The sequence below is a fragment of the Merops nubicus genome, unplaced genomic scaffold, assembly GCF_000691845.1.
Source record: "Merops nubicus isolate BGI_N331 unplaced genomic scaffold, ASM69184v1 scaffold6484, whole genome shotgun sequence".
NCBI lineage: Eukaryota > Metazoa > Chordata > Aves > Coraciiformes > Meropidae > Merops > Merops nubicus.
In genome coordinates, this window is record NW_008604799.1 from 122,343 (window position 1) to 137,955 (window position 15,613).

The window sequence follows — 15,613 nt, forward strand, 5'->3', positions numbered from 1 at the left end:
CGCATTAGGGAAGGTCAAATTATGCTTTCAGTTAGTGCCTGTAGTCTTGAATTGTATTTGTAGATTTAAAGAAAAAAACAAAGTTGGAAAATGGCACAAATATGACAGGTAAATTTAAGCCCCACCCGTGTACCAAGTTCTACTTCGTAAGTATCTATCAAACCACACACAACCTCAAAAAAACTTATGTGATTTGACATGCAAGTAGAAACAAAAGAAAATCAGTCTTGAAGCAGCAACAGGAATACTGCAGAGAAAATATTATACCAAATATGTTATGGCCAGTAATATTTCTGGCAAAGGAATTCTAACTTCAGAAACAAACAAAAAAACCTACAAAGCCAACTAGACTGATCTCAGTCAGCAAAAAAAAAGAAGCTGCCCTCCAAGGACAGGATAAGTGCCTCTGTTTTTAGACGATCAGATCACTTGTGCCATTTACTTATGCGTAAGACTGACAAACAGTAGATGGACTCCTGAATAATCAAAAGAACTAAGGGCATGGGTACAGCAAAGAGCAAAACAAACCAAACATACCATCATTTCTTACAGGTAGTGACAAAATTTTGAGTTGATAGAGATGAACAAGCAGAAAAGAATTTCTTTTCCACTGTAGATCATACTCACCAATTACGGTCTGGCAGAAGAGAAGCAGTACAGAGAAGAGGAGGAATTTAAAAGAGGGAAACAGGTTCTAGTCAGTAGATTTTGACAAAAGACTGAAACAGTTGTACACTCATGATTATGGATTGGCTGAATCTGAAGGAGGAAAATCTGCAGTAGAAGCAATAAGGTATCTTGAGAATTTCTTGATTCTGCTTGAAACACAAAACCTTAACCTGAGCATCTGCCATACAGCTGGTGTTTTAAAACAGACGTAGGTAAAATTGGAGTGGACATAAAACTAGCTCACATTTTCTGAAATCAAATCCAACCCAGATTACTGGGAAATTATGCAGACAACACTCATATTCCAGTAACACAAATATCAGTATTTCAAAACCACCCTCCAGAATGTGTTCACACAGAAAAAAAAAAACTACATGTAAATGTAACTAAAGCTAGGAAGACCGAATACACTATGTAATATGGTCCAGTGCAGAAATCTACACACAAATGGCACAGACACCAATAATCACCTACTTAGGAAAAACCACATCTAGGGATCATATTCCTACCCTTCTTGTAATGAGGTGGGTATGAGCCACTGCATAAGATGGAGAGATGGTTAATGTATTTGGAAAACTGGAAACCAGAACGAAGCACCTCGGATTTACTAGAACACATAAAACTGAAAACACAGACTAGGCAAATACTTCTGCCTTACAGCTTGTTCCCTTCATGACATTAATATCACACAGTAAAGAAAGGCCTTCAAAAACATTGAAGTACATGACAGAATGAAAACAAAAAGTCTGTGATTTATTTTTCAGTTGAAGTACAGTTTGTAATAGACTACCTCAGTTTGTAATAGACTACCTTCACAATTTAGTTTTTTAATAGTTACGTGACTTAAAGTTGTAAAGACAGTCACAACATGATTATTTTGAAATCAGTGTTTCATGATTCTGTTAAATACAGGAAAAAACTACCCTACATTACTGAAGAGCCATCCATGTCACCTGGCATGGTACTGGATGTGACTGACAGCTGGCTCCACAGCCAGGTAGAATGGGCAAGCAGTGCCAGTAGGCTAGCCTGCAAAGCTACCGGGCATTTTTCCTGTAAACTCCAGGGTAGGGTGCCGGGAATAGTGTTTTTAAAAAAACCCAGCTTTCTCTTCAACCAAGTTAGTATGTGATGTCTCCCAAGCCAGCATCCATTAGATATAGTGTACAAGATAAACACACACATAAAACGTTCATTTGAATTATCTCATAGTACAAGGAAAAGTGAAAAAGAAATTATAGCAAAGTTTGACTCTTGATGTTATTTTTTATATTTTCTTCATCTCTGACCTAGTACTTTGCAATGACTGTAAAAATCCTTCACTACTTCCAAGAAGGTTTTGCTAGGTACTAAATAAATGCAGCTGCAGACATAGCCAAGTAATTAAGAGAACCTGGTTTTGGGTCCAGTAAATGCAACCTCCATTTCTATGTTTCTTGGCGTAACACCATCTAAAGGTTGGGGGTTTTTTTCAAAGAACTGAACATAGTGTGTGTTCAAAGTATGTGAAGAATTCTGCTGAAGATTTTAATTGAAGAGCTATAGCATTCCATCACTAGGAAGCCGCCCTGACATGAGCTAGTGGATAGTTAAATAAAAGGAAAATTTACATCCAAAATCTTGAAAAAATCTAGAGTTACTACACTTTATGAGCCATCCCTAATTTGTATGTGGCACATCTGGTATAATAGACATGATATACAAGCAGGCAAATATTTGAAGTAACAAGTGTTTCCCAGTGTTAAAATAAACACCTCGGCACTTCAGATTTTTGCTCAGCAATTTTTTCTCAGTTAGAGAGGAAGCAGGGAAGGAAGGGTACTTATCTACTGTTACACTCTACCACTTATGAATTATCACTCCCTCACTGAGATTTTTGGTTGAAAATCCAAGTAGAAAGCATTCCATTTCACTTGGTTCATATTGACAATATTTCACTGCTTAACTTGGCAAAATATCAAAACAGAAAATTTTCACCCTTCTTAACTTCTCCTGTTGGCACACCAGTTTATTACGCTAATGCCTCATAGCAAATTACCATTTCCCTCTAACTCAATATAGTCCTGTTTGTTATGAACACCCAGTATTACAGCTTCAGCCAACTAGAGAATATTTATTCCTCCTTCACAGGTAAAGGGCGACAATTTCTGTCTTTTTGTTCCCCAGTAACTACTGAAATATAAATTGTCAGTGACGAATTACCTGTTCTGATGACCACCAAATGCTGAAACGTCCAAACAGTATATTAGATGAAAAACAAGGTATCAGGTAGAATCCTAATGTTCCAACCATGTGCACTCCCTAAAATGTCTACCACACTTTCCATGTCCATGCTGTGTTGAAATGAAACCCAGAATAATCTGGAACAGTAGCATACCTTCAGCAAAGAGCTAACGATAACCAGCAGGCATTCTCCCAGACTGAATTATTATACCCAACATGTAACAGGACCTGCTTATTGATTGACCTGGACTTCATAAAAAAGAAATTTTCAATTTTACTCCTAATTTACTTATTCTTCCCTAATCCTTCCACTTTCCTCCCAAAAATCTAACTGAAAATCTTTCATCTAAAATCTTCAGAGCAAATGGTTTCTCTGTTCCCTTTACTAGTTGCTTTCCATGGAATTCCCAGTTGAATTTTCTGGTGAGTCTTACAGAATAGTATTCATTTGTATTAAGTATATAATGTGTTCCACCTATTCTTGCAGATGTACCAAAAAAACATTTATGTCTATCTCTTCTTGTCTACCTCTATTTCTGCATAAAACATTAGGGGAAAAAAATATTTCTGCAACACATAGCTGAAAACAGTTCAATTTTATGAGTTCATTCCTTCCTTTAAGTTTTACCTTTTTTCAACTATTTATATTGTTAGTTAAAGTGGAATTGTGCTCTATTTCATACTTAATGCTACAATTCAGTCATACTGTGAAAACAGAAGTTTGAATCAATTCTCCAGTGTAAAATATGTTTTAACTTCTTTTAGGAAGAACAAGGAGATGAAAAATAACTGAGAACATAAAGAAGGCAGCATGCAAATTCCTGAGAACAAACATCAGAAATATGCATGATTCACACATTTAAAATTAGCTGACACTTACAGCAAAAGAGAAGAGGAAATTTAGAATATTGCTCATTCTTTTGAAAGCATTTACTCATTACTGCTTGCTTACTCTTAACCATGTTCAGAATGGGAGGATTTAAAGCAGATCAATGAAGAGTTTTAAGAAAATAAAGTATAGGAAAAGCTAAATCAAATATCGTTTATGAGAACAAGCTTTTCTCCCAGCATATACCAGGTCAAAATCTTTGTTCCTAACTGAAAGCCTGATTTATCTTTTTCTTTTTTTTTTTAAACTTATCAGTCAGCAGCTACCAGAATTATTTTAACATGAAATTACTTTAAGAAAATAACTAGTTCTGCAATTTCTAGATTTAATAAATTATTAGTTTTTATCAATTACATTGTAGTAGCAGTAAGTTATATCTTGTCCATTTCAAACATGAAACCCTAAAAAATAAAGAAATAAAAATGACTGAAAGCAGTAAAACACTGGAAATGTGTGAGGAATTACTGGGAATAGAAATAAACATAATAGAAGAAGAAATCTTTTCATTTTCTCCAGTAGATGAGCATGAATTTGCAGTCCTTGTCTATAACACAGATTAAGAAACAGAATGAATTTGCCTAGAAGACTGGAACATATTTTGCACACCTAAAGTTACAATGGCTTAGATAAATTACTATACCAAATTAAGACCATTTCATAATACCATTTATGGTGCTATGAAGGCCACATTTGGCTGTTAAGCAAAATAATTCCTCATCTTGCTCCATCAGAAGGGTTAAGAAACCCCGCAGAAACATGGCACGTAGCAAGACACTTAGGACAATATATTCTGTAATCAATTTCCAGCTCTGTGGCTACAGCACATGGCTTTGGAAATCTGAGTTAATCAAACAAACTTCAGTTCCTAGGGAAAAGATTAGCATAGTCAGTTAAATCCACTGCAAAGGTGATATTCTGTGCCTGAATGTAGTTTTCTAGGCTGAATGTTTCCATACAGCAGGCATTTCAACCATCTACATCAAGAATCTTTAATTGCCTTTACTTCTTAAAAGCAAGTTGTCTTTTGGGATAAGCATTCTTTCCTACTTGAGGCTTTGGAGCGTGCTTCTACTGTGGTGCACAAGGACATCTTCTATTTCTTCTGTCAGCAAGCTGTCAGTATTCTGATGGAGAAAACATGCCCCAAAAGATGAAATCTGCACTTAGTTTCAAAGAAAAGTCAGTGTAAGGACTGAATGGTGGCAGAATGCTGATGCTAAGATGGAAACCAAATGACACGTAAACAAACTTGAGCCATGGCACTCTACTGACTTTCCAATACCTTCCCATTAAAAATTCGTGGTGCCTGGCTATTTCAAAAAAATATCCAAGCCACTCACAGCTGCTTTGCAAAAACCTTGGCAAATGGTAATTATTTTAATTTTTTTTTTTCAAACAGATGGATAAATTGTGATGGAAAATACTAAACATTTCACAAGTATTGATCCTTGCTAACCTGACATGGTCTACTAACTTAAAATTACTCTCTATTGCATGAATTCTACATGACATCAACTACTACATGAGATTTCAAATGTACATTAAAGTAGGTAGCCAACAGCAATTTCTCTTATCTCTCACATCTGGTACCAAACTGCATATAAAGTATATACATTATCTTTTGCTAATAAACAAGACTTGAATGAAAAGTCTATTTCCAGTCTTAAAATTTAAAAGCTATAAAATAGTAAAGTTTCTTTTTTTCTGCATCTGCGGACAGTATTTTAAATTATTTTCTTCTTTCAGGGAAGCCTGGCAGATTGCTTATTAAGATCACATGAGCATTCTTCTGTATTACTTCATAAATGCATGATCTTGACAAAAATTCTGTTTCAGAAGCCAATAGTACAAACAGAGCTTATTGGAGCAAAAAAGTTCAAAAACCCAAGGAAAATAGATGGAATTTTTTTTTTTTCCTTTCTCCTAAGGCTGGGATGAGTGTCTATATTCAAAAAGAAAAGAAAATGTATTTTGCTACAAGATCAGTGATTCAACAGAGAGTTATAACCAATGCCAGTAATAAACAGTCAAAACCTGCTTCTACACCTGTTTGATACCCCTGACACCTGTATTGACACCAGTATATCAAACAACAATTTGTTCTGAGGGCATTAAGACCTGGTTTACTACAGTGATGAGCGAAATACTATTTTTAGCCACTAAAGGATTATCTGTATGTTATTTATTTAGTGTTCACAAGTCTCAGTTTCACCGCGACGTATTGTGCAATACACATCCTTAAAAGGAAGTTGGTTCTGAAGCAGCTGGCTTGAAAGACCAAATGAGTTTTTCCTTCAGACATACAAGAAAATCAAGTCTTCCATTTAAACAAAGCAACTGATTATATGGGTGAAATATTTCAGCCAAAAGATGATGCAGCAGTGTACTAAAAATATGTTGCTCTCTTTTACTAAGCCCATAGCCCATTTAGGTCTACCAATAAGTTTTAGGGGCTTAGAAACAGGTGAATGAAATTCCATTTCAAAATCTTAACTGCCTGGCCAAGGATTTGAATAAAGATAGTAAATAAGTGGATGGAAAGTATTACAGCCAGGTGGAACAAATTCTGAAGCATTTATTTCTGTTGTCATGTAACATGCAATTTAATGAATTACATGATATCCAAAAAGTACAATGTAATATGTCATAAGCCACATTTTTAAAAGCGTGAAATATAAGCAATTTGTGGGATTCCAATTAGGTATTCAAAAATTATTATGATGGTCGGAAAGACTAAAAGGATGACTAAAAATAAAGAAGCAAAGCAGGACATCATAATTTGCAGATTCAGTTATGGCTGTAAGCAAAATTATTATTTAGCCCAAACAAAATAAAGTGCTTCTCTTTCCTCACACTCCCCAGTTCTGAAGAAAAAAAAATTAGAAATGGAGTCACCACATGCTTAAGTGGAGCTATTACCAGCCTTGATGACTTCAGAAGAAATGAAACCCAAACACTAGGTAAATTATCTTTCAGTAAACAATTTGCCATTTGAACAAGGGTGTATTGGACTTTTGATCAGTAATTTGTTTGCTAAGCACTCTGACAACATGTATATTTTTCCGCAATGAATATTATAGGCTTCTTAAATCTTACTTATTTTAACTTAAGCTTTGCATATTTGCTAAAGAAATATTCAATATGAGCAGATAAGATTTGTTTCCCTTGGATGACATATTTGTATTTCCTTTCTTGTGTCTCAAGCTGCATCTCCCTGCTATTTTTTCTCTTATCTTCTCTTCAGTTTGCCTCTTCATCTTCCTCTGTGAATGGACAGACTGATGATGCATTCAAACACAGATGAAATGAAAAATGTCTGTAAGACATTATAGTTGTATTCCACAACTGCTTAATGTATCATGGTGTACAAGCTTTGTGTTTGCAAAGAATCATTTAAAGTAATTATGTTGTGTTTTTTTTTTTTTTTATGTAAGATAATACCATCAGTAAAAATAGTGTCAGTTCAAATTTGCAAAAAATATTTGAAAGTTCATCCACATTTAAGAGTTAAGCAACAAGAACAATGCCAGTAAATTCTTTTGAAAGCAACATGAGGTACAGTATTTTATAGTAATCCTGGGGATCACAAAACTGCAGTGGGGGAACCTCACTTTTTTACACACCATTCTACAGGCCATGACATTTTAGGCTAAATGATATGAGGTGTGATAAATGCAAGCCTTCGTTTGAATACAAACAGATTCTTAAAATATTTTAACTAGAAATATAAGTGAAAATAAATTAGACCAGTGGGATTTAGGTAAAGAATTCAGATTCTGTGGCATTTTCTCAGTTTACTGCTTCAGTTAGAAATTACACAAGCTTTGAAAGTTTTTGGCTCTGGAAGCAATCAGGGAATTATTCTGAAATCATATCACTATCTTCTGACTGGCAGCATAAGAACAAACAATAATCAGTGTATTTATTCTTCACACCACCAGAACAGGTGCTGTCTAAACCTCTAAACTATAGCCATAAGTTTCTTAGCATTTGCCTTAGCTCCCACACTGTTGTAAATACAACCTCTTTTTCTTCTTTTTTTCTAATAAGAGAAAAGAGATGGAGATGTGGAAAATGGAAAATGAAGGTTATGTTTTAACTTCAAATTTCTAAGGCCCTATGTTTCACTTAAAGCAAGTGTAATGCCCAAAGGAGTTGCTGAAGTAATGCATATTGGGCTCTGCTTCTTCTCCAGAATTTGGGAGTCTGTTTGGACCTTGCATGGGCTGAATATCTCCAGTATATCTCCTACACAGGTCCAGTGTAAGAAACATGCAGTGCCCAGCCAAGTGGATTCTTTACTAGTTCCTAAACTGGTGCTTCCTCAGTCACATAATATGGGCAACCCATTAATTAAACGTTATTAAGTCACTTAAATACCTTGCTGCTATTCTGTTTTATTTGAATGCAACTTCTTCAATTTGTTCTTTTACCAGTCTGATTTACAGTCAAAAGGTATGGGGGAAAACTGCAGATCCATGACTTGTCCAAGTCCCAAGCTACTCAATGAGGTTAATTAGGGAGGCAGAAAGGTTGTTTCGTCTGACCACATTATCAACATAGCTACTTTTGCTGTGCCTTACCCTCCCCTTTTTGAGTTAATGAGCCATGTCCTACACTGACTTATTTATATCTGAATTTTTTGACTTACTTCTATAAGCACAGGGCCTCAGCAGAGGTTATTTTCTTATTTGAACTTGGACTGGTGGCAATAAGGTGGCAGGTTTCCTTGCTCCCCCACAAAGATAGCCCTACCTGATACATGTTTGCACTGACACTACAGAACTGCCACTGTTACACTTCACAATATGCTGCAAAACAATAATTGAAAAAGCATGAAAATCTCTTTCTCAAAGAGGTGCAAACATTAATCAGTAGTTTAACTTAAACAAACATTTCTTTTTAATCAGTGAAATTTAGAAGTCAAAGGCACAATTGACAGTCATAGAGCTGGCAAGCAGAGCAATAATATACATATTATATGTTGCAATTAATATTCTAAACATATGTAACAATATATTATATATATTGTTATGATATATTGTATCCTATTACATATATACTATTTCAAGTTAATCCTCTTCTTAAAAAAAATGTGATTTGTAACTTCAGCATTCAGGTTTTTTTCATCTAAATATAAAAAGTCTGTTTTAAAATGTGTGTGTGAAAACAGCACCGTGTAAAATAGTAAAATGTTACTGAAACCCTTCCATTTCCATTCTTCAGTTCTCGTTTTAACTGTCCAGTCTTACAGGGTTTCCTCTCATATTTAACAAATGATGAGTGCTCCAGGGCTATATGTGTGTTCATCTGACAATGTGAATTGTTCAGGAACTTCCAGCAGCAGGGTAATACAATATACTATAAGAGTTCAACGTGGGTTAATTGCTCTGCAAAACGGGTATTTTTTTTTTATGACTCAACCCCCTTTGGGAATGCCAAGCCTCCCTCTGCACTGACAGAAACCATGTAAGCGGGGGGCCCACTTCATTAACAGGAAGAAAATCTACTAATTTTACATAACAAAAAATAAAAAGGAACTTATTTTGCCTTCAATTCCATGAAAAATCAGACACACAAGGTGCATGACAGGAAAATAGGGACCTAATTGTTTAGCACCCTCAAGAACTGTTCACAACAGGTGGAAAGAAAGGCACGGAAAATTGACGCAAAGGAGATGACAAATCCTAATACAGAAATCTTTCAGCAAGCATGTAATGAAAAATGGTATTGCAGAGAAGAGTCTGGGAATGGCACAGAACCAAATCAGTGACAAAAACTTCCGAATTCCTCCCGTTCTACAAGCGAAGAAGGGGAACAGACTGTTGGCTGTATTACAAAAATTCCTGTATAATCTTTTGTTATCAGGCTGAGGGACAGCTTTCTCTAACACTGGATGATGCAAAACACGGTACCAAGAAGTAAATGGAAGAATAACATCTGAAACATTATACATTTAAAACTAAATTAGCAAAAATTACTGTTGAAATTAATTTGATTTGATTTAAGGGAAACAAACATTCCGTTATTTGAGCTAATCTTTAACACCAAAGGCAGGCACAAAATATTGAATAGAACAAAAAAAACTCAAGGAAAACAAGCACAGAAGCTGCTACTACAATGTACTAACTTTCTTTTAAGAATAAAAAGCCCTTCAACCCTATAAATTAAAAAAAAATGGACGCTTAGAAGTTAGTAACCCAAATGTTCTAAAGAACGAAGGAAGACGGTACTATATCAAGGCTAAGTTAAGTGAGAGTGATGTAGATTAGAAGCATAAAATGCCTTAAAGAGGTCTATCACCACAAGCATCTAACTTCACCTTTTAGGCTAGACATTGATCAAGTGCAGCATTCGTAGCCCACACTACAGTTTAACAGACAACTAAAACCAAGGGGTCTATGCTATTAAAAGCAGCATGAACTATTGTAAGAGGTCATTATCCAAACTGATAAAAAATTCTTGGCTATTTATCTTTAGAAAAGGCTACATATAAAATTCATACACCATTTAAATGCAACTAATCTATCAGCATGCATTTATTAAACACCCAACAGCAAAACTGATTTCCCAATGAACTAGGATAGCCTCACCATGCTAAAAGACAAAGATTATTCTCTGAAGGCTTTGTACTCCAACAACCACAGACATCTTCAGGAGAGGAAACCACAAGGTCAGTGATGCAGCTTGGAGTTGGTTTTGACCATTACAGCAAAACAGTTTCGTCCACCCACCTGAGCCTAGATTATGAGATGTGGCCACCTAAATAATATTAAAATTTGTAAATAATCTTCATAGCTTTTCAGAAAATGCTTGATCAAGTTAAGCCAAGTTGATCAAGTTGTAAGAATAATAATTCTGGCCTGTAGTTAGTCTTAGTGGAATTTTGAGGTAAGTATCTGAGAGAGGAGGCTTTAAACAAGTATGCCTGATGATGGAATGAAACCAAGCACTGTGACTGACTACGTGGCACTGAAAAGGCTACCTTAATGTCAAGCTTCTATCTTCAAATGACATTTCAACCCACTCCCCACAACTTATCTGATACTCATGGTTTTTTTATAAAATATGGTTGAAACAAAGAATAGGCCACTGTGTTTACATAGAGTAAAACATCCCAAAGATGTGAAAAAAAAAAAAAAAATCAAGTATAAAATAGTTTCTCGATCTCAACTTGCTTGCCTGTGTCTCTGATCTTCAACTATATGCTACTCTTACTTTTCAATAACTCTTACCTGCACTAGCAGCACGTGTATTTGAATACAACAAAAACAAGAGTTTTAAAATAAAATTTGTCCTAATGCTCACTTTAAAAAAAAGAGAAAAAAAGAGAAAAAAAGAGAAAAAAAGAGAAAAAAAGAGTTGCAGCACAGCTCTTAAAAATTCAACAATATGAATCTAGAAAAGCATGAAGAAAAAGAGAAAAGGGCATCAATAACCTAAAGGATTTTCTTTTTCAAAGCTTTTAACTGTTTGGAAATTGTTTATTCTGAATACCTTATTCAGCAATTATGAAAGTGACTTCATTCCACACCTAATTTCAATTAAAATTCACCATTTTGTGTCAAACTCTTACTAACAGCGGCACTTTGTGCTTCTTAAATTTTGGAGAAAAGGGATAGAGAATGCCACTTCACATAGAGTATATCACATGCTGGCTTAATCATGTATAAATCAAATAATCTGCCAAACAAAACATTAAAACAAGATATAAGGTGCCAGTAAAGAATAAAACTGAAATGTGTATCTAATTAATTAAATTTTTCAATTAAATGCTTGTGAAACCATTGCAGCCAATTAGAGTGTGCTAGAAATATTTATCAATCTCAAGTCTTGTGAGTCTGATCAGTATGTCTCTACAACATAATACTTATATCACTATACAAGATGCCTCCTCAGAAATAATTATTTCATCTTAAATGACGCAATCCCTGGCATGCTCTGAGGAGAGGAGACAGACAAAGTGGAACTGCTTCTGGCAAGGTTAACCTGTTAAGGTGACCTTAGAATGAATATATCTTGGTAGAAAAGATTTCTGAAATGAAACTTACAAAAAGAGAGTCCTTTTAGAGAAAAAACAAGGGAGCTTCTAATCTTTCATAAGGATTTTAAAATTTAGTTTAAGAAATAAAAATGGAAATGCTTTTAAAAATGGCCTCAAATGATTCAAATAAAATTTTTAACATGAAATCATAAAAGCAATATTGATCATTTAAAACCATCTGACATTTAAACAAAGCTTCATTTTACAATTAGACCAATGTAATTCAATTTTAGACACCTACAGGTGAATTCACACTTCATTTCTTACCTTAGGGCACATAATGTACGCCAATGATAATACAGTGTGTACGTTAATGCGCAAACCACCAAGACCTGCCATCTGGAGAGCTAATGAACAATCAAGGGATCCCAAATTAAACTACAGAATTTTCCCTTAGAATCTTTAGGACAACACTGTCAAGTTCAATCTATTCACTTAGCCTCCAGAATCAATTTTTCAAACTTTATGACAGGTCTAATAGTTTCCACCTGTTTCTCTTGCTTGACTTTTGACTGGCACATTACCAGTCAGGGTGGAAATGCAGACAAAGACCCCTATTAGGCTCCGGCTGTTCCTGTACTGTGAGGTTGCTCAGCCATTAAATTAGTTCCAGCCCACTTTCTCCCTCCATGTCTTAACTTTTTGGGGTATGAAGGTTTAATGAAGTCAAAAGGAAGAGAAACAAAACTTTTGACATTCAGTTGGTGGGAAAGGTATAAGAAAATCTAAAGTCACAAAAGTTAAATGCTAAATTTGTTTGTAATTTAGTAATTAAATTTAATCTTAATCACATTCATTAAGCTCTTGAGGTGTCTGTATCACATTTTCAGCTATAACGTACTTGGTAAAATTTGTGAGACCCTATGAGAGCCTACCACGTAACAATTGCTTATTGAAATGTATGACTACATAACGACAGTATTGCAATTTTTTTTTGAGACTCATGAATGATCAATAGGTACCTATTTTTGTTCAAGCAAAGAAAATATTTTTTTTCTGAGACAGGTTTTCCTTTCACTCATAATTGGCAATTAGAAAAAACATGTCTTATGCATCTTCTAACAAATTCATATTGGGTCATTTGGAAGTATCTTAGAAACCTGACAACTTTTTTCTTCAATATAAATTACCTAATAGGTATTTGCATCAATTTCTACTGATTTATGAATTGTTATAATCTGTGAAGTCTCAAGGTACCTAGCTGAATTACAAATCACACGGATCACGTTATTCTACTATCCATGACAACAAAGTATTTACAGTAACATCAACCATAATACTTAAGACAAATATTTTAACTTATTAAAACAAAAATTTTTCTGTAAGATAAATTTTATGGTTAAAATTACAGTCTGACTAAGATCATCTTCCCAGTATAAGCTACTTAGAGCCAGAACTTCTAGTTTGTCTTACTTGAAAACCAGCTACTTAAGCTGCATCATGATGAGGGAAATCTTGAAGACCTATGTCTGTAAACACTTCATTACATTTGGACAACTTAATGTAAAAAAAAAGCAACATGAGTGTTGATCACTCTGCTGGTACAACATTTTAAAGACAAGACAGTAAACGTTCTGCAGTCACTGAGAAACAAAGACCACTTCTAATAGCACTCTTGCCTATCTTCATAATATAATCATACATAAATTTGCCAGACATGGTTCTATTTAGCTTGTGATATCTAAATAAATCCACAAAATTCTGAATTCTGTACTTCATTTTCTTGAGATGTGTGAATAATGTTACTGAGAACCACCACCAAAAACTGTCAGAGAAGAAAGGTCTTGACCTATTAAATTATCACTGTCGGTTTCTTCACAGTGCTTCTGCTTTCAATCCAGTGGGCTGAACATGCTGTGAATACTAAAAATGAAGAAGCAAATGCTACAAAGGCTTCTGTGAGATAACTCTTTTCTTTTTAGCTTCTTATTGAACTAGCACATCTGTCTGTGTCCAAAAGCCACTGCAAAATCAGTTGCAGGATAAGGACATAGATCAGAGGGAAGGGGGTGGTAAAATTAGATAGCAACATTTTTTTAACATGTGTGCACATGAGCACATATGCACACACAGAGAACAGTTTGGAATTCAAAGAAATTTGTATTTGATTCCAGTTATCTCTAAAGAGCAATATATTAGCACAAATTATAATTTGTAAATTCCTGTTTTAATTTAGCACTGTTATAATGCATCCCCATTCACAGATTTTGTGTGCATATATTCTAAAACAAATCACCTGTATCACTTTCAAGAAGCCGTATCCTGTATCACTTTCAAGAAGCCATATTCTGTAACTTATATTGATCTCACAATTTAGCCTCTCTAGCCAAGAACTAAAGCTATTAATGCTGGGTAATTAATCAGTTGCAATAACATTCAAGTTTATTTAACTGACAATGTTGATTTAAAAAAAAAAAAAAATCAAAAACAATGTTCCTGAGGTTATTTTCAACAGTAAAATGTATCAATTTCTGCAGATAAATTAACACTGAAACTCAAAAGTAGCTGACAAGAAAAGTTATAGCTTTAGAATAATCTGTCCTGAAGAGCAACAACTTCCCAAAGACAGTAGTTTTCATGGCACTATTTTATTAAACATAACAGTATAGTCTTTGTACATAGACTCCAATCTAAGATTTAGTAACTGTGAATTTCATATAGCTTAATCCCATTCAAAATTCTAACGAACTACCTTCTCAAAGGTATCCCACCACTCGTTCACAAGGGTCATCTGTATGATGATGAAAGAATGTGTAGCAGAACGCTATTGGTTTAAAAAAAAAAAACTAAACAAACCACTAAAGAGCATATTAATGAAATATTCAGTAAAAGGAATAAAAGAAATCAGTAATGTTAAAATTAAGGCCACAATCTTTGGTATCACTTTTGTCAAGTGACTAGCTTAGAAAACAACTTGTACTAATCTTCTAAATATGCATACTTAACACCTTAAACTTTCCTGTGCAAGAGGAATAATGATTTAACTCCAATGTAAAGCAAAAAGTTGGCACACTCAAATTTTCCCACGCTTTTTGGTTCAGTATTTTATACATTATTAACAAACATTATTTGAACATAAAGGTGTCTACTTTGCATCCCATCTAGAAGATAAGTTGTTGGGGTTTTTTTTATTGCTCTTCAACTAGCTTGTAGGCAGCAATTAAAAGAAAGATAAAAAAGGCCCTTTATGAACGTTGTGTGTTACTACAATTGTGAACTGTGGATCAGAAAGCTTATTCGGTATGGTCGAGATCACTATCTTACCCATCTAGAAGATCCATTGTTGTAGTGGTAACTTCAGTAAAAAGAAGAATCTTTCCAAGCTTCTTTGTTTGAAGATTCTCTTGATATGTCTTCAGGCTGAAATGTTCTGATGAAAAGCTTCCCATGTCAGTGATGACTGGTATGAGAGATGGTGCTATCTCCATTTTTGATTCACAGGATGAAACAAATTTAAGAGACACCTTGCTGGATGCTCTTAATCCTTCCGCATTTACACTTCCTTCGAGCCATTTCAGAAAAGCGAGGTGGATATCCTGTAGGCAAGGGAAATAAAATAAGGCCTAAAAATAAGGACCACCACATGTGAAGACATATAAACATGTTTCTGGGAACATTTTTATTCAAGCAATCATCTTCTACTTCAAGATAGAAAAATTACCTCAATTCCCTCTTCAAAGATAAACTTCTGCTGCTTGTTCTAATCTAGCCTGGCCTGACTACTTGATACTGTCTTCCCAGACTTTAGACCATGCTCCTTGGCAACTTAATTAGGCTTAATCTTTCCC

General features: G+C 34.7%; 1 protein-coding gene across 1 annotated transcript in view; it reads right to left on the reverse strand.

The window, feature by feature from the left end:
- HLCS (holocarboxylase synthetase (biotin-(proprionyl-CoA-carboxylase (ATP-hydrolysing)) ligase)) overlaps nt 1-15,613 on the reverse strand; it is a 121,699-nt gene that overhangs the window by 66,516 nt on the left and 39,570 nt on the right. The window contains exon 5 of the mRNA XM_008939125.1: nt 15,090-15,361. Within this exon, the coding sequence (XP_008937373.1) occupies nt 15,090-15,361 (272 nt within the window). The remainder of the gene's footprint in view (nt 1-15,089; nt 15,362-15,613) is intronic.